This window comes from Rhinolophus sinicus, chromosome 3, assembly GCF_057876585.1.
Source record: "Rhinolophus sinicus isolate RSI-liver-muscle chromosome 3, RSI-T2T, whole genome shotgun sequence".
In the NCBI taxonomy this organism is placed as follows: domain Eukaryota; kingdom Metazoa; phylum Chordata; class Mammalia; order Chiroptera; family Rhinolophidae; genus Rhinolophus; species Rhinolophus sinicus.
Window position 1 is genome coordinate 173,461,816 of NC_142503.1, and position 25,397 is coordinate 173,487,212.

Consider the following 25,397-nt stretch of genomic DNA (forward strand, 5'->3'; position numbering starts at 1 on the left):
GAATATTTACTACTATGTGCCAGACACTATATTAAGTACCTTAACACTGATTATCTCATTTAATTCTCAAAACAATTCTGTAAGATAGATGTGCTATTTTACCTATGAACAAATGAAACTGAAAGGTTTAAGTAATTTTTCCAAGGTTCACAGTGTCAGAATCAGAATCTGAACGCAGTTGTATTGAACTCCCAGTCTCATGTCCTATATTATAAAGAGAGAAATGAACATAATTCCTTAACCATGCTCCTGAATATGAATATTTCTTACCAAAGCAGGCTGTTATTTGACCATTTCCAGCCATTTTAATTGAAGACGTATTATACGTGGTTCTTACCAGTCCCAGTGAAAAGTCGTGATACACAAGAACATGAGGGATAAGCTTAGCAAATACTCAGCAGAATGCTGTAATATCCGATCTTCGATGTAGGGCAGCTGGAAACCCATGAACCTAGCTGACACACAAAAACCTTGGAAGGTTGCCTTTGTTAACAGAGTACTTCATTTCTTCACTTGACCTTGCCATCGTGCTCTCCCCTCAGCCCTCAATTTAGCTGCCATTGGTATAGGATTTATAACGTGTCCCTGGCCATTCCAGAGACAGCACCAGAGGTGTGGCTGAAAAGCCGGACAATAGAGACTGGAGACGATTTTCATTGCTGTTCAAATCAGGGTGATAACAACACCGTAGCTGATGCCGGGCACAGACCAAGACAGTCCCGCTAGGTGCATATTCCAGGTACTACATGCCTAGTACCCTTTCAGAAGGGACGTTTTCTCTGACGGCCCAAGTAGTGTACAGTTTCTGCCCATGGTGGGAACACCCCAACCTTGGGAAATAATCAGTGCTAGTTTTGTTACAGTTTTCCAGGAGAGAATCTGGATCTTATTCTTCCTTTAGGTTTCTAAACAATACAGTAAATTTTATAAGAGGGTTTTTAAGGAAAATAATAATTTTTTGGTTGAACCAAATGTGAAAATATTGTGTGGCAGTGGACCATGTGAATTAAGTAATTTTAGAGTCTTCCCTAGGAATTTTCAATGTCATGAACTTTATTTTGAATAGGTAAGATTATATTAATTTGTGTTTTAAATACATAATGAGACTTTGGAATTCTTTTGTTAGAATTCAACTAATTTAAAAGAAGAGTATTCTTCCCTTAGAGATGAATCTTATTCCAACTTCACAAGTTTGGAAATAAAACTCTGATTTTTGAGTTACCAAGGGAAGAAGGCTAAGGCATCCAAATTTTTCAATTATTGCTTTCATTCAGCACTAGCAATATCTTGGGTTGTGGATATAATCTTAAAATTTTAAGTTTAATAAAATGTGTACACATGCATATTCTCTGGTTAGCCTTCTGTTACTCACCTAACATGACAACACCTCTCAGTCCAAATTAACGCAGCATTTAGGCAGAATTGGTTCGTGGTTTGAGCTCTGAAAAAAGTCAGCCAGTTTCCTGAGTTTTCTGTGTTTTGAATGACCTATGGGCTTTTGCCAGATATTCTGGCCTACAGATAAAATTGATGAAAGTCAGAGCTGGGGTTTTCCTACCTGTGTACTTATCAGTTTTCCCCTAAGCCACAGTCTGTCTTTTGATAGCTCTAATAATTAATTTGGTCTTCTCTCTTCTCCCTTCTTTCCCCTACTCCTCCCCACCCCCTTCTCCTTGTCTGTTCACAGGTTATCTTGACGAATCAAATTACAACCCATCTGAGCAGAGCCCTAGCTTCTCAGGCAGACCTGGTGTCTCCAGCTGATGATTTGTCCCTGTCTGAAGGTAAGGGATCTGTCCTAGAGGGGCTGAAACTTGACACTGACATACAGCCCCACCACCTCTCTGCCTCCTGTTGAGAGCTGGGAGACACAGCTAATAGGCCCTGGCCAGTGAACCCAGCCGGAGCCTAGTGATTTAGGCTTGGCCACCTTTCCTGGCATCTGATCCCTGATATTTGGAGAGTCTCTTGCCCTGTCACTGTAAGTGAGCCTCCTTTTTCACCTTACCGAGTCCTCTTAACAGACATCCATCACCTCTACTTTGAGGGTTGCCACTCCTCTCTAGGCTGTTTTCGGTCCTTAATATGAGGGCTGGTGAACTGCTAACGGACTTTGTTTTTGAGAGTGAGGCTCAAAGTTTGGCTTTACCGGTGGTCTCACATCAATTGAGTTTTTCGTCTGTGCTGAGTGCTTTTGGACTGGCTGAAAGTGTACACCAGTAAGCTGTGCCGGTGATGTGGCATTCCCTATTGGCTTTACAGAAAGATGAAGAAAAACACTCTATGTTGGTAACTCTGCAAAATTTTCTCCACTGGCTCCCGTGCTAGCAAAGGTCAGGCTGGCTATGGTTTGCGTAGCTAGGGGAATTACACCACGGAGCCAGAGGCTGGTTTCTAGTTTGATTGAAAGTTCTTACTTGACATTTCTGAGTTCTGCTAATTGTAGTCTTTGAGGGCAGAATACTGTGGGCCTGGGTGCATCGCTGTTCCAGGCCCCCTCTGCACTTTCCATGCACTGAGAATTATTCATGATGGAAGGTACGGGACTTCTAGGCCTAGCAAGAGTCCCGACTGCCCAGGTGACCATCCATGTGTCAGCCTCAGTTTATAGTCTCAGAAATAGCAAGGACCACACACCCCTGCTTCTCAGTAGTGTTTGTCAGAGGGAAAACTAATTACTCATTTATGACAGTAGTGGAAGGCTGTGTACCCTGATTCCACATTCAGTGACGTATTATCACTCCTCCATCACCTGGGCTAAAAACCTGAATCATTTCCTATTCCTCCCTCCTTACACTCCTTGTATCATCAAGTCTACTTGCTTCATCTTTCCAAATATATCTTTCCTCTGTCCCTTCTTTTTGTAATTTGTATTGTGATCAGCTGACGTCTTAAACTTACAATTGGGATTATTTTAATAAAATTCCCAAATGGTTTCCCATCTCCAGACTCTACCATTTTCCTTCTGCCACTACCAAATGGAACTTCCCCAGTCTGGCTTCCTTTTACTGTGTTACTCTCCTACTCAGAAAGCTTGGAGTTGTTTCAGCCCATTTTCTGAGAGTGGGCTAAAGTCAGTAAGCTGACTTAAAAGTATTCAGGAATTTGTGATTTGTTAGCTTGAAATTAGCCAGGGCCAAAGTATTTACACCAGGGAAATCAGCAAATGCTAAAAACCAGGTGTGTTTTTTTGTTTGTTTTTTGTTTTCATAAATCAGTTTCTAAAATACTGCTAGATAAAGTCAAGTCTTCTTAATGCTTTGCAGTCTGTCCTTTCCTTCCTATTCAACCTTTGTTCTTGCCAATTCCTTGGCTGCAGCTCTTGTGTCAAGTGTGCTGACTTTCTGCCTGCTGCTCCCCGCTCCTGCCCTCATGCCTCTGCAGGGGCAGCTCGCCCTATCTTGACTAGCATTTACCTTTTCCACTTCTACCTCTTCTTTTTGTCCTAAATCCTCCCTCTCCTTCAAGGTTTATTTAAAGACCACCTTTTCCAGAAAACCTCCTTGCTTGTTCCAGTCTGCATTGGTTTTACTCTCTCTTCCTCCTCTGTGGTCCTTCTACCTCTCAGCTATATAAAGGAAAGATCTAGAAAAGTTAATTTAACTCTTCATGGTTTCCTGACTAGATTGGCAGATTTTCTTTTTTTTTTATGGACACAGACTATCTCATGCTTTTTGTATTCATGTTGTTTCTGAGTGACTAGCAAAGTTCTAGGCACGTAATCAGCAGTAAATAAATGCTGAACAAATATCATCGTTACTGCTTTGTAAGAACAGTAACCATGAGAATCACAGAAAGCACCTATGATCATCATTAAAAATTGTTATAATTATTACACACACACACACACACACACACACACACACACACACACACACACACATTTATATTCAGCTCTGAGCAGAACAAAGTATCTTGTTTCCTTATTTGAAAACCAGTTAAGTAATAGTACTTTGCTTTGTCTCAACTCCTGGTTCATCTTAAACAAAGAAGAGGAGTGAAGCAGATACAAAGGAAATTGCTTTGGGGCTCCAGTGTAACCACTCAGGAAAATGGTAAAGTTGTGTTCATGGCAAAGGAAGAGTTACCAGGTCAACCCTAGATAGCTTTTTCTTATGATGAAATCCAAGGGAGACTGGAAACAGGTGACTTTCCTAGATCTTTTTCTTGCATAGCTGAGCCAGTAAAGAGGCTATAGAAATATGTTTTCTGAAGTCTATAATGAAGTTCCATGACAGTGAATTCAAATGGACAAATTTCTTAGAACATTTATACCTAGTCAAACATATTGCAATGGTTGTTAATGTTACTATGATTAATGTGTATAAATTGCTTTGTTGTTGTTTCAAGTGTTCATTGTATTAGCTTGCCATTTTGTTATGAGCTCTGTGGTCTTGGGCAGGTCTTTTAAGCACTTTGGGACTCAGATAAGATTTCCAGCTCTAGCATTGTGAGATCATAACATGGGTCTGACAACCAGGAGTATTCACTTGTTGATGCAGTTTCAAAATTCCGATTTTCAGAGTGGGAAGAATGAACATGTCATTCTAGACCAAACATAACAAAAAGGATCTTCAGAAGTCTTAGCACCAATACTTCAGCATACCTGTAACAGCTCTCTCTCCCCATGTTGCTATCTCTTTTTCACTCTGAACACTTCTCTTCTGGTCTGTCTCGTGCTCTCTCTGCCTTTCTCCCCCACAAACATGTCACCAAGAAAAAGTGTGTGCACATCAGCGAGAGTGAGAAACACACTGTGATGGGGTGAGCTCAAGGTCTACCCTGTCCTGTAATAGATTTCAGCTGCAGAGCAGAGGGCACTACTTCAGCCGTGCTCCCTTGAAAACAGTTGTGGGGTGAGAACACATGGCCACAGAGCAGCCAGCAATAAAATGATATGAGTTGACCTGAGAGAAGGACCCTGCAGAGGCTGATTCGGGGAAATGAAGTCTCTTCTGCTTTGACACAGAGCAGGGAATACAAGTGACCTGGCCCAACGGAGAGATCTCTTCCACCCCAGTGGATCCTGTACTATTAATATCTGCCAGCTGCAGGCGCAGAGCATCCCCTGCTGAGATCAAAAGAAGCCCTATCTTAGCTGGAACAAGGTCATCAGCACAGGACTGTAAAAGCGAGCCCTGGCTGGCTCAGGGACCTCTGTGGGGGAGGAGAAGTCAGGAGATGGGGTGGTGGGAGGTGCTCTCTCACGCTCCTTTAATCTCGGCTGACCAGCTGTTGCCCTCCCAGTGTTTGTAAAGTTGAGATTTCTTTGTTTTTGTGTAGCTGTTTTTTATTTTCTTATTGAATTTGTGCTGGGTTGTTGCTTGGATTATGCGGGCCCACATTGACTGCTTGGGTCCATGGTATGATTCCTTCGTTGAGGTTTCATCCCACTGTTGAATGATCGAGCTCCCAGATGGGAGAGTCAGGGAAGGAAGAGGTGGGCCCTCATGGCAAGGCCGTTCCTGACGCTGCTCTGGCCCTATAGCTTGGTGCCTTGAGAAGGAATGAGAGGGTGAATTGAATCTTCACTATTTAGTTAAAATAACTCCTCATATGTGCAATGTGCTTGTCAATTTTTCAGCCCGCCTTTCGCAAACATTATTTCATTCAGTTGGAAAAATGGAACCTTGAAGACTTCTGCAAATGAACCAAAGTATACTGGGAACCTCAGGGCAGAAATTGGGATTTGGGGTTTTATAATCTATATTGTTCACGAGCGGGCACTGTGAGTCGAAGTATGTGCTTCTTTGGTTTTCTGTTTTGTTGACAGAAGCTCGGCATCTCGGTTATTACGGAGTTCAGTGACCAGTTATTGACTAGGTTATTGTAACTTCTGTGGTCAAGGACATCGTTCTTAGGTGCCCTTGCCAGTTCTTCCTGGTCGTCATGGAAGTTACTAAGGATGGTTGGAGCTCAGTCACAGGAATATCCCTTTTGGCCATAGTGATCAGTAGAGAAAGGATCGAACAGTCTAGCTGGCCTAAGACACCACATCCTGTTCTGAAGTCACCTGGCATTTGAGGAGGGGGACTGCCTGGGCCCCTACCCACCCAAGCACAGGTGCTAGTGAGATTGACGTGCAGTGGGAGTGGGCCCTGTATAAGCGTGAAGGTCTGCACACGCTAGACCATTAGCTTTCTTTCTTTTGATGATTTAATGGGCAGCAGTTACTTCAGTGTGGTGACACAGCCCGTGTCAGGAGCCCTAGATGGCTTCATGGAAAGAAAGACATTATTAGACTGCCATCCTGGCAGTCCCAGCATCTGGCATGTTAGTATTCCCTTATTTGCATTCATCGTTTTTGATAACTAATAGCACTTAAAAACTGAAAATAAAAAGTGCATAGAGGGGTCAAGGAAAGAACACAAGGGAAAAAAAGTTCTTTCCAGAACCAAGAGTGGTTTCTCATTTTAGTATTGGAAGCCTTTCTATTCCAGTTGAATTGATGGCTGATTTCATGTGCAAGGGAAAGTATTTTGAGATTCATATTCCCTAACAAACCATCCCTACAAAAAGCTGGAGTCCATTTAAAAGATTATATGCAAGTGCGTGGCTTGTGTCTCTTCTAAAATAAATTCACCACGTAAGAACAGCTCAGAATGGTTGGGGCGAATCAGGGGCTCATGGTTGTGAAAGAAGCAGACTTCAAAGCGTGGTATGAATTTTCAAGTTTTATTTCCACTCTTGGTTTCCAGCTGGATCTGCTCTGGATTTACTGCAGGATGTTTGAAAATGTGGCTCCCTGCTAATCTCAGACAGTTGCTATGATCAATGGTTTCTTTCATTTCCGATAAAAAACACTGGTGTTTCTGCTTAAATTGTGTGTACTTTCAGCTTTATTATTATAGTCATAATTTATTGTCCAGCATTACCCAAATTTGTAATCCATTAACCACAAACTTTGGGGTGGGTTGGTCAGGTTAGCAGAACTCTCTCCACACTTTAGTTCCAAGGCCAGTCCCAAACTAAATGGCCATTGGTTTGGGCAGGACATGGACAAATGGGCATGGGTGAAGCAGTTTTAAAAGTCCACTTCTCAGGGGTAGGGTGCAGGTTGGCTATAATTAGTGCTTTAAAAACATAGAGTGTCACCATGTGGCTACAAGCTTAATATTAACAACTGTGATCCCTCTTAACATTAGCATTTCCATCACATTTTAAAATGTCTTAAAATGATGAATCACTTAATCTACCCCAAGCAACTGAAACATGAAGGAGAGAAGGGACTCGCTCAAAGGCCACACAGTGAGTGAGCGGTTGGTGGTGCCAGGAACAGAAGTCAGCGCCCCTTCTGTGAAATCTGAGATGGGGACACTGCTGCCCCTTAGGAGGGAGTTTGAGATAAAAATGTTGGAGTGTCCCAGTGACCTTTCCATTTTTGATTCCAAAGCCACAGACATATATCAACAGACACGACTTCACATGCTTGTATTCACAAGGGGACACACACCTACCCACGCTCCACTCTCCCTCATATTCAAGAGTCCATGGCATTTAGCTGGGTGTATATTACTTCCAGCAACTGTTCAATTGCCATGAAAGACCTAATTTATAGAAAAAAGATTAAAAACACCCCAAGCCTGTGGTGTTTAGCTAAAGAAAGCCTAAATATTATGTGAGCTGGGAGTAGCTAGAGTTGAGAGCGGTCAGGCACAGTCTACAAATGTCTGACAATCTCCAGAGGGGGAGGAACTTGAGGATTTTCAGCAGGGAGGCCAGGGGGCAATAGAAACACGGTGGAGCGATCAAAGGAGAAAGGGAACATTGAAGGCACCCACCAGGAAGTACTTCCTTGTCAGGAGCTCTGTTTTGCTAGTGGTAGTTTGCCAAAGAGAGACACGTTGGAAGCACGAGCTTCATTAAGATCAAATTAGATAAGAGCCAGAGCGTATTCTTTGGGAAGCAGTCTTTGAGGTGGTCGTGGGAAGGCTGGGCTAGATGCTTTGACAGCATTTCCCCCTTACCCTCAGACCTCTTCACCCTTTAGGATCAACTGGCTAATTTCCCATGTCTGCACACGGTCATGTTGACATCTCAGTGTCATGACGGCAGAAGGGATGAGAACACCAAAGCTGGTGTTTTCATTTGTTTCAACTCCAGAGATGATGGGACCAAAAGCCCAGAGAATGGGATGCCAAGAGGTGTTGTGATCCCAGAGAGCTTCACATTGGAAGGATTTTCTAAGAGATTCTGTTTACCGTCGTTCAAGGGAATTCTATACCAAATATGAGAGGCCTCTAGGTCAGAGATCATAAAAGAAGGAAGAATGGCTGGTTTCTAGGGGTGACACCCAGGGGATAACTTAGTTTGTGTTGTAACGTGACATGAAGCACTTTCAGCATGCGTTTTTGATGTTAACTAGGATTTGGAGATGATCGTAATGAGGTCTGGCAACGTGGTCTGGTCCAAGGACAGGCCAGCTAAGCTCTAACCTAGGTTCAGATCTCCCTGAGGCTTTGCTTTTCTTCATTTTTCTGGTAAGCCACTCAATAAATACTAGTTGCATTAAACTGTATTTCATTCAGTCATATTGACATTTCCTGTGCATTAACTGCATTCCTGCATATATTAGCATAGTTTTAGAGCCATGGTCCTTCCAAAAAAAACTTTCTGGCTAGATGAAGAGCCCTTCAAGTGCCTTCCAAGCTTATGATTTCATGAATTGTGGAGCCCCTACCATATGCACTATGTTAATATGACAGGAAATCCAGAAATGAACAAGATGTGGTCCCTGCCCTCAAGATATTTACAATGTAGTTTGAGACTAATTCTAAAGGAGAACAATATGAGGTAGAATGTGTGCGATGCTTTCAGACATGTATGGTACGCACCAGAGGCTCCAGGATTTAGGAAGAGGGGAGCATCTTTCAGCAGAAGGGAATCTAGAGGGTCCAGGGAGGAAGATGTAAGAGATAGGCCTTGAGGGATGGGTAGGATTTCAATAGGCAGAAAAGAGTAATGACCAGGAAATGCTATGAACTAAGGCATTAAGTTAAAAATGGGCCATGTCTGCCCTTACCTCCTACCACTCTTCCCCGTCAAAATCTGTTCTAGCCCTGCAGCCCACTCCCTTGTTTCTGTAACTCACTAAAGTGTTTCTGCCTCTGGACTTTTGCATTTGCTATTCCCACTAACTGGAGCATTTGTCCTGATCTTCTCTTGACTTGCTCTCTCACTACATTAGGCCTTGCTCAAGTGTCATCTTCTCAGAGAGATCCGCCCTCATCTCTCTAATAAGTAAGATGGAATCCCTACCCCCATCCCATTCCTCTCTGCCTCCAGGGCAAGCTTTCTTTTTCTTCATTGCCCTTATCACTGCCTGACATATATTATAAACTTATTTGTCTATGGGTTTATTGTCGGCTTCCTTTGCTTTCATATAATCTCCTCAAGACCAGGGACTTTGTATTGATCAGTTTTGTATCCCCTAGTTCCTGGAGGGTCCTCAATAAATATGGAACCTGTGTTGTTGGGAAATACAGGATATGTTGGGAAGGGGGCAAAAGAGCCCCTTTATTTGGAGCTCGGGGTAAACATAGACAGGTCACATGCAATAAATCTTGAAATAGGTTGGGGCCAGATTTTGAATGCCAAGACTGAATTTAGATTTCATGCCAAAGTGATTATAACTGTGCACTCTGAAGAGTATCAAGATAAGATGTGTAGGATGGCTCAGGAATGGGGAAATTGGAGGTAATGAGACAATGAACTCATCAAATATTTAGGAAAATGGGGCACCCATTATGCATCAGGAACTATACTTAGTGCTGAGGATACAGAGATGAAAGAATGACACTCTAGTTATATTGTTACCAAAGATATGGTGGCACAGCATGGTCATTTGAAGAACTGCCAATCATTTCTTGTGACTGGGAGTGCAGGGGGCCTGTAGGACAATGGTAAAGGGTTAGACTTGAGAAGTAGGCAGTGTGGATCATGGACGTCTGGGATGCCACGTTAGGGAGTTGAGGATTTTTTCTGAAGCCCCCGTGAGAAGAATGTGAGGATAATCCATTGGCAACACGTCATTTCCTTGATCAACATGATTGATGAGGCTTATTTGGCTGGCTAGGAATGTTTCTCTTTCCTCCCTTATAGTTCTATGTGCATCCCTTCCAAAGCCACATACTCAATCAAACAAGACGGGTGACTCCCCAAGGAGAGTAGGGCTATTCTTCAGGCAAGGGTGTAGAGTGGTTGGGTTTCCCTGCCAGAACCTTTATGCCCATGGTTCTCAAACCTCAGCACGCCTCAGAGTCACCTGGAGGGGTATCCATGTACACACTGCGGGGTTCCCACTCACAGTTTCAGTCAGTCTGGGGAGGGGTCAGAGAATTTGCATTTCTAATCAGTTTTCAGGAGTTGTGGATGCTGCTGGTCTAGGGACGACACTTTGAGAACTACTGCTTTATTCACTAGATTTTCTTATCTGTGTTGGCACTAGGAATACCAAGATGAATGTCTCCAACTGAGATCTTGAGGAGACAATTTACCTTTTGACACCTGATAATTCTGTAAATGGGCATCTTTTAGTCCAACAGTCATGGCCAAAAAAAGTCATATGATAAAAAACGTGGCTAGTACATCTATTCTTTCAGTAGGGTCCATGGCTGGGGGCCTTTTCTCGTTATAAGGTGTTATGTACGAAGGGCAGATTTCTTTAGAAGGGAGTACCTGTTATGTGAGTACCCCAACATATCTAGTTGAAAGACTTTGCCCAACTGAGCAGATATTATTATACGTTTGCTAAGTTGTCTGTGTACCTCTGTTGATCCCTTCAGCGGTGTCCATTCTCAGCATTCTCCCTGTCTTCCAGATCAAATTTCTGATATTATCTACCATTACTGGACCATGCCTTCAAGCCAATATACTGGATTTTAAAAAAAAAAATTTTTTTAAACATTTTCTTTCTAGTCCAAGCCAAATAACCATCTGTCTACCTTTTGATCTAATTTTCTTTATACCCACAGTCAGCCCTAGAGTTTCTCTTCAGGGGAGAGAGAGGTCTCTTCTGTTATTCTGGAATCCACTACCGACTCTAAACTGTTATTACCTGATGAGATATGAGGCCTAAACTTATCTGTGTATAAGTCACCTCCTATTCAGGGACATATGACAGGCATATGGGCACAAACTGTGTCACATGGTAGGCTTTTATTTACCACTGCTTAAGACAAGATAAGCCAGAGAAGCCAAGATGGCAGCTGGACAACTGAAATATGTACATTGGAAAACTCTCTATAAGTTACATCTTTTCCATAATTTATGATATTCTGGAGCAAAATTACTCAGAGTCTGAGTTTTATGGGTTAAATGCATGCGAGCATGTGTGCGTGCATGTGTGTATTGGGGAGGGGTTCCTGTATTTTAATAAAAGACACTGAGTTCTTTTTAGGTTCTGAGGTTGATTTTCTTAGCTATGCTTCTATGTAATAGCCCCATAAAAGTAACTAAGGGAATCTAAATTTCCTAGAAGTATTACTTCCAGGCCACGGAGGATGGGTGATACCTTGGTAGCCAGGGACTAAGGAGACCACCTTTGTTTTGTGTTTAAATATAGTATATAGATAAAGGAGCTAGAAAAGTTCCAAAATAAATTGCTTCTGAGTTGAATGACAAGGAGAACACTCTCCCAAGAGACCTGCAGACCAGAAATAGAATAAATAATAAAAATCTTTAAGATATAGCCCAAGAAACAAACATCAGTGAATAAGGTGCTACCAGAGCCCAAAGGTATATCCAAGGCCCAGCCGGGGAGAATCTCCTTATTCCTTCAGGGCCCAAACTGGAACCAAGGTAAATAGTTTGTACTTTGATGTGATAGTACAAAATTAAGGTAAATTAGCAAAACCAAACCCTGTCTTAGGGCCATTAGAATAAAAGCTCCTTGAGAACAGGAATCTTTGTCTCTTTTGTTTACTACTGAATCCCCAGGTTCTAGAATAGTGCCTGGTAACAGCAGTTACTCAGTAAATATTTGATGAATGAATGAGGCACCTATACCAGCTATAAAGCGGGGCAATCCAAGAATTATTTAAAGTTTTAGATGTATATTCACCTAAAAGAGGCATGAAAGCTATGTACAAGGTCTGCCAATTAAGTTCACGAACTTGCTGCAACGATGTTGCTAACCTTTTTTGATATCAGAGGGATTATTCATTATGAATTTGTACTAAATGGACAAACAGTTAACCAAGTTTACTATTTGGAAGTGCTGAAAAGGCTGCATGAAAAAGTTAGACGCCCTGAACTTTTCGCCAACAATTCATGGCTGTTGCATCAGGACAATGCACCAGCTCACACCGCACTGTCTGTGAGGGAGTTTTTAGCCAGTAAATAAATAACTGTGTTGGAACACCCTCCCTACTCACCTGATCTGGCCCCCAATGACTTCTTTCTTTACCCAAAGATAAAGGAAATATTGGAAAGAAGACATTTTGATGACATTCAGGACATTAAGGATAATACCAGGACAGCTCTGATGGCCATTCCAGAAAAAGAGTTCCAAAATTGCTTTGAAGGGTGGACTAGGCACTGGCGTCGGTGCATAGCTTCCCAAGGGGAGTACTTCAAAGGTGACTGTAGTGATATTCAGCAATGAGAGATGTAGCACTTTTTCTAGGATGCGTTCATGAACTTAATGGTCTGACCTCGTGTCATGTCTGCTCCAAAATTCCTTCAAAGTGCAGTCAACCTTAACTGTGGATGTGCACTGACTATATGTGATCAGCAACAATGGGCAGCTCGGAGGAAGTGTCAGGAAAGAAAGCGCAGGAGCCTAATAGCCGTGCTTTTGAAGGAGAAATCTCCCACATTCACACACGAGTGGTGACTGAAGTCGTTTAGTCTGCTTTACCATAAGGATACTTCTTAGGTACCTACTACCTCCTAGGTCCTGTGCTAGGCAGATGCTTGGGACACAGGGACAAAAGTTACAGTCCCTGCTCTTTGGGAAGCTCACAGTCAGGTGGTGGTGGGAATTGTGATGGACGAGAATGCAAAATGTGTTAGGATGGCTCTAGGTTTGGGATATGGCTAGGGAAGCACACAGGGGCCCTGGTTTGGGGACGGGAGTTCTCTAGGAAGACTCTTCAGGAAGGAGGAGTTTGAAGGATCTTGAAGGATCAATAGCAATTCCCAAGAGGTGAAAGAAAGAGGAGAGGAAGGTGCTCCTGGCTGAGCGAAAAGCCCATATCATGGACTAGAGGCAGGGTGTTATGGGGGACCTATGGGAGGTCCATTATGGCTGGCATGGAAGGGAGTGGCAAGAGGTTGGTTCATAGAGATAGGCAGGGGATAGATTGTGAATAGTCTTATCCAGCATGCTAATCAATTTGAATTCTTTCCTGAGGATGATGGGGAGCCACTGAAACAGGGAAGTGATAGGGTAGTGCGGTTCAAAGTGATTTCTCAGGCAGCAATGAACAGGTTAGAGGAGGCGGAGATGAAACTAGACAACTTGGATTTGGATCTCTTTGAGGGGAATCGCTTTTGTGTAGGGATATCCCTAAATTTTTTAAGGCAATGGGAACTTTATAATCAGCTTTAACCATTCTAAAGCCTGGATGGCCAGGTCTAGTTTGGATTTCCCACCTCATCAACCTGGGAGAGATGGCTTTGCTGCACTAGGCCTCTGAGTAGCCTCAGGTGAGCCCTCCATTCATCAAGGTGCCTTACCATTAGAAATGGCTATCTGTAATTCTTTGCTAGGTGCTGAGAGAAAATATCAAATGATTGCAAGTACTAAATAACACTGTGGAAATAAGCACATGTTTTATGTTCCTTTTGCCAGTGATTACAATAATAACACTGAGTGCCTACTATGTGTCAGACACTGTAAAGAGTAGGAAAAATCCCAAGAACTTTGTGGGGTTCAATTGTTATCCCCATTTACAAAAAAAGAAACTGAAGCACAGTGTTTACATAGCTTGCTGATGGTTCTCTGACTAGTGATTGGTTGGGATTCAAAGCTAGAGTGTCTGCCTCAGAGTCTGTCCTCTTGACCAGTATGCTGCACTCAGCTCTACAAGATGGTAACACAACGACCTTACAGAGCTTACGATCACATACTTCTGTCATTGGCAGAGTTGAAAGGATTCCATGCTTCAGTGCGATCATCATGGTCACTTCTTTGTGTACACTCCGCACTCTCTTTACAGACGGCCATTAGAGAAGCGTGTGTTTTAACAGTAGATAAAGCACTGCATTTGGAATTATGAGACCTGTGTTCAAGCGCCAGCTCTGCCACAAGCCATCTGTTATTTTAAGCAAGTCACTTAACTTCTCTGGCCCTCAGTTCCCTCAACTACATAGATAGGGGGCACGTCAGGTGATGCCCACAAAGCACAAATTGATATTTTCTCTTTGGAGCTTCAGACAGACTTCTCTGTGTATCTTTTAAAGATGAACAAGCAAAGCCCAGGCTGGACCAAACCCCTCTATGAGCACTTTGGTACATCCCTTTGTCACTGTTAGTATGTTGGTTATCTGGAGCATCAGTCTTTACATTTTTTGAATCTACAACCCATCATTTTTTAGCATAGTGCCCCAAAATAAGTAAAACTGCTATCTGTAAAATATAATGCTACTTACTATTAAGTTAGATAAATATATCAGAAATAGAGATTTTAAAAAAATGAGATGGGTTCTGCTATCTCCTTCCCACATCCCAATGAGTCATCATATGTGTGCCTGTCACTGATGTCATGGGGCAGTGCAAGTTCTCCCCTCCTGGTTTGCATTGCACAGTTCTTTACCGTCCCAAGAAGAATGAGACTGAACCCCAAACTTGAGCATTCGCTCCAGTCTTTCAGTTGATTACTCATTCAATTTTGGAGCACCTATAATGTGAAATGCTCGCTGGTGTTCAGAGGTAACGAGAATAGTTTCATGCTTGGCCTCTGCCCTTAGAACATATGGGCTAATTCTAATTTTTGTCAGCCTTACCTGGTTGGAACCCTGGGTTCCTTGTATGCTGTAATGAAGCTAAACCTTACAGCTAAACTGCATGTGTTACATTACAGTGAATAGGATAGGGAAAGATAAGAAAATAAGGAAAGGCCAGAATATAAGGCTCATACACATGAAACAGTTAAAGTCACATGACAGCACCCCACCTATGAATTGCCAGGATGAGGGAGGCACATTTTTAATGTCAGAGGCATTCAAGGAATGAAGAAAATGCCATGATCTTCTGGTGGCTTGAGCCACCATCTTAGAATATCAGGGCAGAACAAAGATGGACTCCCTGATCTGTACGTCCTGAATCACAGAGTATGGAGAGCTCTGGGTATCAGCCAACAGCCAACCTCCTCCCCTGGGTCAGACCCACTTGTAAAGCGGCAGGCTGGAAATCAGCCCCATGTTTCACGGAGAACTCACCAGGCAGGCCAGGGGAGCTCGGTGTACTTGAGCACCTGTGGTGGGCGACTGCTTTTCTTGGCCAGCTGTTTAATGAGGACCGAATCAGATAACCTGCGCTTGGCTCCTGTGCTCTCCCCAGACACAAACAATGAAGCACATCCTGCTGGGATGGCCAGGTAGGGAACCTGGCTTTCCGGTACTCATCATCTAGTTTTCCTGCCCCTCGGGGTTCTGTGGGAGAAGCTATTGAAGCAACCTTGAGAAAGTTGTTAACCCTTAAGCTCTTTGTCCCCGAATATATTCAGAAATGGTTTGCAGCCAAAGCCTTACTGTCTGTGGCAGTTGTAAATTATTATCAAAATCATGATTTAGTTAATTTCACCCTCTACTCAAGGTTGGCTTAGAGAAGTAGGAAATTATAATTCATGAATCCTTTTCTGGTTTTGTAACCAACTTGTACTCTCAAGTTTGGGTAATTACCTTGCCCTTCTTAGTTTCTTCGTCTGCGACCTGGGGTAAAATTATCCATGCCTCCGGTGAAATTCATGAATACAAACCTCTTCTAGTGGGGTTACAAATTTTGTGAGAAATCCCTTTTCTTCATGAGAATGCACCGATCAACTGAGACTGGCGTGCTTGATCCTCGGTGTGGATGAGAACAGGCCCACGCTGAACGGTGCTCCCAGGACACGTCATCTAAAATTAGTATGTGCGGCCGGGCTGGCTTTAGCCCTACTGGCATTGGAACCACGATGGGCATGGAGGAATGGTAATCTTGGTCTCCTAGCCTACTGATAAACATTCTCACAATTCTCCGTGTCGCTGGAGTTTGTGACAATTGGGGAAATCTTTGAAAACACATCAGGGAGTAACGCTGTCTCTTTGGGAGGATGTACTTGCACATCCTTCATGACCAAAGAGAGATCCCAGTGGGAAGCTTCCCGGTGGAGAAAGAGCAGGAGAGCGTATGTTCCTCCCTGGAAGACAGGTGCCAGGTAATGGACTGCGCCATCAGGGAAGGAATCTAGAAAGGCGAGGAGACTCACGAGAAAGGAGGGGACTTCTGTTGACAAGTTACCATTCAGACTCAGTGGGGATGAGAAAGGAAATCCACAAACCTACATGACAGCTTCTCTTGGACTGGCCGAAAATATTGATTTTTTTTTTTCGTAGCTGGAATTTGACAGGGTCAGTTCACGTCTGGGTTTTCAGCACTTAATACAGGGCCCTTTTGTCTTGGGAGGCGGCTGGACTGGTTTTTCCTCCAGGCAGGTGCACAGAGGGCGTTTATTGTAGCCTGAAACACAAACACCAAGCCCCTAGGCTCTGATCCACACTCTCCAGCGTGGCTCAAGGAAATAAAGTGAACAATGTCTCTTGCAACAGGCGAGCACTGTAAATGCCACTCCTGAATGAAATATTTCTTAAAACTTTGTATCCGTAACTTGATCGTCTCTTAAAACTTAATTATATGTCAGGGAAAAGGAAGCTATTGGCTCCTCCAGCTGTCCAGGTTGAACAAGCGCGCACAATGGAGCATATCCGATTCGCAGCCTTACTTAGGTAATCAGATTAATATCTCCTGAATTGAATTTACCCTTTTGATACGGAGTCTTTCAGCTGCCTTGTTTGACATCTCAAATTCTGACAAAGCTGTGCGGCCTTTGAGTAATTTCCCTGAAATCTATATGCGGGAAGCCTGTGCTCTTTCGAGCACTTTTTGGGACTTGTACCAATTAAATCTGTTTCTGGCACACTTTTAATGGCATACTTTCCCCTGAGTCAACAACTGCTCCAAAATCTGAGGTCATTTGTTTAATTTAAAAGCAAAGGTTATGAAACAACCATTTCAGGCTTCACCAGCCAAGCCCCTGTGGCTTTGAAAGGAGTGATGAGACAGGGAAAGGCTAATAAAGTGGATTTCTTACACACAAAATAAATTAATTACTGTGTTTCTGTTAAATCAGTATGAAACCAGGTTTGTCCACACCCTCCCTGCCAGCCTTGCTGTCCCTTTCCCTTCAAACACATCCTCTTCTTCTGGGGCTTTCATACTGAGTGATTGAAGTTCACCCTCTTGCTGTTGTTTCTTGCAAAACAAACATCTGGACTGGATTTTTGTCAGCTGGAGTTGAGAGAGAACTGTAAATGATGCAGTGATTTTTTTTCATCCTTATTAAATTTATTTATAGCCCGTCTAAAGCCAGGAAACATGTTTTTAAATGGCTAGAGCCCTTGATTGGAGGTTCTCGAGGAACATAGAGTGAATGGTATTTTTCCCCCTGCTGTTTCTAAATAATATCAAGGGTGGAATTACATAATTCCTCATTTGGGTGTTTTGGGGTTTTATTTTATTTTTTTCCTGAAGGACCTTTCATTAGGACCTTTTGTACATCAGAATTCTTCCACTGTCATAGCTTATGCAGTATGCCTTCTTTTCTGTCAGTGAGGAAAAGGGAATGTAGCTGCTAGGGTATTTCTGAAAAATTGCAGTGATGGAGAGTGAGGTTCTGGTTGTTTGAGACATGAACCAGTGGCTCGGGTATTTCCTTTTGCCAAAATAACACAACTTGGATCCCACTCCTACCTTTTCCACTTAACAACCTCTAAAATCTTAAAGCTGCCAAGTCTTAAAGAATCTCATTCATTTTCTCATTATTTAAGATAATAAAAGGCTCCACAAGGGGCTTACTAAAATAATTTATAAAATTCTTTGTTGTGCCCTTAGACCTTATTAAATAACACAGCCTTAGGGTGTATATAATTATTTAAGAAACAAAACCTTCCAGAGAAGGCTGAGTCAGATGATGATTTTTTGAGGTCCCTCCCAGTTCTATGATTTGAGATGATTCCTTGATTTTCTTTCACTGTCATTTAAAAAGAGAGAGGGGTGGGGGTGGAGGAGAGAGAGAGAAGAGAAGAGGAGCTGTTTAGAAATGAGGTTTGCTTACCTACAGGCATTTTTTTTCTCCAGAGAAGAGACTGCTCTGCTTCCTGCCACACAAGTCCATCATCCTCAGCCTGAACAATGGAGCTTAATGTTCCCCACCTCACTAAGGGTTAGTCTCTATTGTTATGAAAGTGAATTGAAACCAAATGCACTTTCTATTGGAAAAGCTGCCATTGATCTCAGCTTATAGACAATACGGAGAGGGAAGGCACTTATAAAACAGAAGGAAGAAATCCTTGCTGTCACATCATCACAACAGTTATTTTACTATTAGGCCTGTGAACATATCTTTGATGCAGCATCACTATTTTATGATGTTCCTGTGTCACTAGAAGATTGGCATTCCATATTTAGTCCTTAAGAAATGTTAACAGATTATTTAGTGAATTGTCTTGCTAATGGACTGGGAAAGCTATCCTTAAGCAAGACCCTTCATTCACTAAGGTTATAAGATAGCTCATGTTCTCCACCAAGAAAGGCAGCTGTTTCATCTGTCTGATGGGAAGCAGTTGAGGCAGAGTTGCCTTGTCAAATATGGATGTCTGCTGCCCACTCTCCAGTTATTAAGGTAAAAGCCAAGTCAATGGCGCTGGCAGTGAAATGAGCCACCGAGAGGTCAGCGCTCATCACGAGGGTTTCCAGGTGGGAATTCCCGCCTGTTCTCAGGAATTTTTTTCGTTTTCCCGTTCCCGAATCCTGAGAAAAGTTGGTCAGGAAATCGGGAAAATCAGCTTCTTGAACCCAGTACTACGCACAATGGGAAATAAACGTACTACTCACAATGTATCTCTTAGACATTTTTCCTATTTATCACTAGGGTTTCCGGGGCGGGAATTCCCGCCCATTCTCAGGATTCTTTTTCACTTTTCCATTCCCGAATCCCGAGAAAAGTTGGTGGGAAATCGGCTCCTTGAACTCAGGCTGTTGGTAGTATCGGCCATCACTTTGTGGAAACGATTCGTCGTGGAGAACAGAAAACAGTTTATATCTCAGGATTCTGAAATGGGTAAGTGAACAAAATTCCTGGGAATGGGCGGGAATTCCCGCCTGGAAACCCTACTTATCACCAGGATCATGACTGAGAGCTCTGGATCAGAAAATGGCAGTCCCAAGGAACAGAACATTTATTTTAAAGCATGGAGAAAGGAGAATCAGAGAGAGAGAGAGAGAGAGAGAGAGAACTTGGAGAATAGCTGATGCTGGCAACTCATGGAGCAAGGAGTTCTCAGTCTGCACTTAGAACCTTCCATCATCATCTTCGTCAAGCTAGTAATCACTTTTATTAAATCCCCTTAAAGAAGTATCTTTAAATGCAGTGCTGTTTGCTCTAAAACATTGTAGCTCATGGTACAGTCAGAAGAAACTCTGCCTGAGCGATGTGGTGAGGGAAGTGACCCAGCGCCACTGGTGTTGAACACTAACAGAGTTAGTGACTCTAACGAAGACATAAGCAATCATGGAGAATGATTGTTCTAGCTGTGATGCTTAGGGGATATCAGGAGAACGTGATGGTATTATATAAGGAATATTCTTAGACATTCCAGGATGTTGCATGTAAATCAATTTGACTGGTTATCATGGGGAAGCATAATTTGATTAATATGAAGAATTTTTTTAATAAGGTGTTGTTAAATTCTTCTAAATTTTATGTTAGTTTGGAGCCATTGTTAGGCATGGACATTCTTTCACTTATATCCCTGTTTCCTATAATTCAATGCCTTAAAAATAAATTAGTTTTGAATCAGCCAGTTGCCTCATAGAGGCTCCTGGGGAGACTTGTAAAGACTTATGAGGATGCCCACATCTTCCCTGTGTAAAATTCTTCTTACTCTGGCATCTTCAGTTGGGTAGAAGTAAGATCAGATACTCTGTTACTCTAGGATGGAAAGGATCACATCAAAATTTTATGGGCTATTTTCCCCTCGGGCACCCAAAACCTGATTTTCTTTTATCACCTGATTAATTTTAAATGTACTTTTTCATCCTGTGTGCTTGTGTTTTTTACGAAGCCATGAAGCCTGTAAAGCACATGACAGGTATAATCCTATTGGAGGAGAACTCCACGCTATTGCATATTGTATAGGACTAGTGTAGGTCTGAGTGCTTGAGATGGGGCCAGTTGAGCTGGATGTGAGGGGAAGAGGACAGTATTTTAAAAGCAGACCACCTTTCTCTCTAAAGAAAGCTAGTTTGTCTAAAACAAAAATGAACTCTATGGAGTGGTGAGCAGCCTTGCTTATTTGAACCAGGTTCCAGCCTTTTCTCACTAAACCCCTTTGCAAGCCATTTCACTTCCTCTCTTATAGACCTTCCCGAGACCTTGCAGTCACGATGCGCCTCCCCTTGTGGAGAAAGTTTCAGCCATGTTGTTCTCCCAACAGGGAACTCCTGTCTGTCACACTCCTGTCTCCTCTGTGTACACAGAGATGAACCTGTTTAGATAGTGGCCTTTCTTCACTGCCTCTTACCTCCTCATCTCCCATTTCTCCTGCCCTGTATACCTCACGTTTGTGTGGCTGTAAAGTCAGCCTCTCCAGAAAGTTTCTGGGAGTGGAGGAATGCAGAGTAAAGTGTTTGTGCCATGTCTACTTTAACTGTAGCCCAACATATAATCTAGTAAAGAAAGAAAAGAAAAGAAAGAAAAAAAAAATCAACAAAATCAATTTTAACAGACGAGGCAGCTTTGTCTGAAGAGGAAGTAATTGCAAAAAAATAAATAAATGAGAGAGAGAGAGAGAGAGAGAGAGAGAGAGAGAGAGAGAGAGAGAGAGAGACTTAAGTAGGCCATTTGGGAAGCAGGCAATAACTATTTTAAAGGCTCGAAACTAACTTATGTGAGTTATGTATGTCGTTTTCCCCCTCATCTCTTGCAAATAGATAATGGTTTACGTCAAGAGAAAATTCAGGAAAAAGGCCTTTTTTTTATTTCCAGGAAATCTGGCCACTGTGTTGTGCAGCCAGTGATAAACGACAATGCCACCAGCAGTGACCCAGGACATCCTGAATTCTTGCTCTTATGAAGAGCTTGAGTTCTCTTTTCAAAGGGCATCCTGTTCCTAGGACAGCCCTCATGCTATCTCAGCTCAAGATCATCTTTTGCCCTGTGTTATCATGCTTAAAATAGCATGAGTGCTGGGCAGAAGGCTCTACACATAGATGCTGATGTCATCTGGGGAGAGAGCAGGATGAAAAAAGAAGGTAACCGGATATTGGTCCCAAACATATTTACCTAGCAAATTGACCCATTGACACTCAGCTCTGTTATTTCAATTCATGTCATAGAAATCCAGTATCATATTGTCCATTTGTGGGGCTGAGTGCTGTTCACCCACAAAAGCCCGAGTCCATATAGAATAGTAGCACCACGGAGGAGAAATGTAGTGTTTAAAAAAACGTTCTGGTGAAAGGTGTTGTACCCAAGGGTAAGTTATAAACAGAGCAGCTGTTTCTGATTATGAAGATTGATTCACTCAGTCTTTACTGACACTACCTCAATATGTGGGAGGGGTACAACGCGGTTCCCTGGAGCCTCTTCCTTGCTGTGTATCCTGCAAGTTTAAAGAAGAATGTAGAACCAGTTCGCTGTTCTGCCTCCCCACGGTCCTCCAGTTCAAATCATGTTGCAAATTGAAGTCCAGTGGGAGAAAACTATTGCTTTACTTCTGTCCCAGCCAGCCATCAAGGCAGGGTAGGCAGGTTCTGTCTTCACAGACCATGCACATCCCACGGTCTTCAACCTGTTGTCATCTCTGAGTCTGGCTGGGTTAACACGTACACCCTTTCCGCCCCCTGAACCAAGGAGAAAAAAATTTTCTGCAATTTCAGAGGAGAAAAAAAAGCCCAACTCTAGAAACCACTTAAAGAGTTCTCAAAGCCCAATTAAATTAGAATGTCTTGTTAGCATTTCCTTCCAGTTGATGGATTTTACCAGCAGTATCATCATCAAGCTTTTACTGTTTCTCTTTTCCACTGTCTTGTTCTGTTTGATTCGCCTGGTGATGTTATATATAGTCTTTGTATCTGAAGAATTAGTGGGGGTGTTGCTAAGAGCAATTTGGGTAATACTGAAATAATATTAGGAAAGAAGTAGAGGGAGGAGCCATTGTTAACAAAATAGCCGAGTTGAACGTATTAAGCTTAGCAGAGAAGAATTAAGGCCACTTGGGCTATCTATGCAAAATACTTTTGTTTTATCAACCAAAGAAAAAGCCCTTGCTTGGAGTGTCTTGAGGAATCAGAACCTGGGGTGGTTCTAAGATCAATGATTTCCAGCGCTGTGCATCAACCACCAAATGTCTATAACTTTGAAAGTTTAGAAGGAAAGGGAAAGATGAGTTTTGAGGTCTTTGCTGGTTTCTTATTCAAAACATTCTTTTAGTTCCCAGTCACCATTGTGATTGCTTATACCTGGTGCATTCTAATCTTCTGTATGGGAACCACACTGCATGTGTGTGGGGGCCTTCCCATCTGCCTCCTTTGTGAATCCCTTCTCCTTTCAGTGCTTCCAAACTTGGGCCCCAAAGAGGGGTACAGCAGCTGAATGTCATGCTCTTGGGCCTTGGCCCAGACATGCATCTTTCTGGAAGGATGACTGAATCCCGTTCTTAAGTCTAAAGTTCCTCTTGATTAGCAGCTCCTTTTGTTTGTTTTTTTGAACGGCATCTCTGTCTTTCACAGGGAGCTTACAGGGATGTGTTTGAGAGCCCCTTCCAGCTGGGAAGCTGCCCAACTCCCACCAGCTGAGTCGGGGGACGGCTTCCCTTTAGTTCCGCTGCTGCCTGTGGACTACAAGGACGCCACTTCCAGCCCTGGCTACAGTGGCCCTTGTCTGCTGTGCAAACTTGGCTCTGTTCTCCGGGTTTTCATTCTCCAGCCATCTGGGCATTTTGAGCACCCCTCTTATCTTAGTACCTTGGCACTCAGGACCACATGCCATCCTATCATAGAGATGGAAACAAAGAAATCCTTCACTTTTGGCCTGCAGTTCCCCAGGAACCATCATAGGCTGACTGACAGTCAAGCAGATTATGGGGGTCGGGGATAGGTCTGGAATGATGTAAATGGTTTTGCTGATAGAAGACAAACTGCGTGTGACAATAGCTAGGATTGTTCAGTTCCAGGATTCCCAGTGACTAGTTTCCTCCTTTTTCCCTTGGCTATTTTGAAATCGAGGAGCAAAGAGACCCCTTTGGCCTCTGATTGCCATAGCCGCTCCAGGCCTGGCAGCCTAAGCTCGGGGGCTAGCACACGTCGTGTGCCAGAGGAGGGGATCTAGCCTCCTACCAAGAATTCTATGTACATCACCAGCTTTTGAAATTATTCTTTCCACCTCCTCAACTGCTGATTTGGGGAGCGTTTGATCAGAGTCATTCACTCTTCAGAGAAGTGTCTAGAAGGATTAGTCCAAGACTGCTGACAGCAAGTTCTCTGTAATCATCTGCCTAGAAAAAAACAAGCATTTGATCAAAGGACAGTCCCACTGCCCAGGTTACTCCCACTGCACTGCGTCCGCTCCTTTGCCTGCTGCCCGGATATCTAACCCCGTGCACGCATTCAGAGCCTTCACCCTGTGCGCACTGCTCTCAGAGGTGCTCAGCGAGGCATTGGCCAGCCACAGAAAACGTGGCCAAACAGTGTGTCACTTCCGTTTAGACCTTAGTGCTTGGGTGGGGCTGCAGCTTCTTGAAAGGCAGACCTGAAAGGCTTGCCTCTCTTCAGAGAGTCTGATTTCACACTTGGCTGCTGGTCATTTGGTTATTGGCATCCATTCATATATTGAAGGCCCAAAGCTTTCAAAAACTTGATTCTGCAAAGCGGTATAATATTAACAAGACATGTCTTGATGATGTAGCCAAAAAGGTGATGCAACCTTATTTCACACCAAAGCGGGTGGGTATATTTATTTATCTTTTAATAGTTGAGGGCAGCAGAGACACCGGGAGGGTCAGAAATCCTTTCACGATGATCCATCCAGTGAGTCCAAGTTTTGATCCTCTGATCCCTGTGACAGGCAAGGGTGATCACTTTCCTGTAGGGCATGTGACCAATGTAACTGGCACCTTGTGTTCTAACTATGACTCCCTCTCCCCTCCTACTGCCACCACCCTCCAGTTGCCAGAACCCGGGTGGTTTTCTGCAGAACACCAGCTGACACTTTCCCTGGGTTCCACCAGAAAGCCTTTCAGTCTTTGTCTCCTTGTAGGTGTACATCTCAACCAAAAAGATAACTCTTCACATGTAAAATTAACTCTCTAGTTTTCAGTTTCTTTCCAAGATCACCCACTGTCAGTCCCAAGTCCTTGGTCTGGCAAACTTAGAAGAAACAATGGAGTACAGACTGATCGTTGCTTTCAGTGCACGTGACTGATACGCCTACCTTTTATGTACCTGTAATGAGTGGAGAAGGAATGCATGTTTTCTGGCACAAGCTGGCTCTGCCACATGGTTTGAAGTAAATGACCATTTTTTTTTTCACATTAAGGAGAGACACTTGGAGCAGCTTGGCAGCAGATCTGTGGCTGGGTAATTAATCTAAGAACTATAGCTTTCTTCCACATAGGAGATTAAATCCCAGTCTTTGGTCAGATCAAAGTGGGCCTCTTGGATTATCTGATCTTTGCAAAAGGCTCCATGTTGGGCCAGCACAACAGTCTTTGCATGTATTACTCCCTGTGTTTTTTGTTTGTTTGTTTTTTTAAAGACAATTTTAGTGAGTTTAAATAATTATGTCTACCAGCGTTTGTAGCTCTTTAAATCCAAAGTAAAACCTTAGTTTTATCTGTACTGACTTTGCATTAATTTCTACTACTAAAACAAGTCACTATCTCCCAGGGTTTGAAGAAAACCGGGACTTTTCTGAATGAGAATAGCAGCATTGTTCTTTGGGTAGCATTACAATAAATAACATCTTAGACGAATATGGCATTTTCTTTAGGGCATGAACAAACAGAGTTTATATAATCTCATTCATTTTCTTGATATATCGTTGAGACACTTTGGATACTGGTGCTATATTCTCCATCTGTAAAATGGAAAAAAAACAAAGTATTAAGTCAAACTAGATGGATTACAAGAAATAATA

General features: G+C 42.9%; 1 protein-coding gene across 13 annotated transcripts in view; it reads left to right on the forward strand.

The window, feature by feature from the left end:
- RAD51B (RAD51 paralog B) overlaps positions 1-25,397 on the forward strand; it is a 619,726-nt gene that overhangs the window by 346,547 nt on the left and 247,782 nt on the right. For all 13 annotated transcript variants that reach the window (XM_074327303.2, XM_088797377.1, XM_074327309.2 and 10 more), the window contains exon 8: positions 1,688-1,784. In XM_074327303.2, the coding sequence (XP_074183404.2) occupies positions 1,688-1,784 (97 nt within the window). The remainder of the gene's footprint in view (positions 1-1,687; positions 1,785-25,397) is intronic.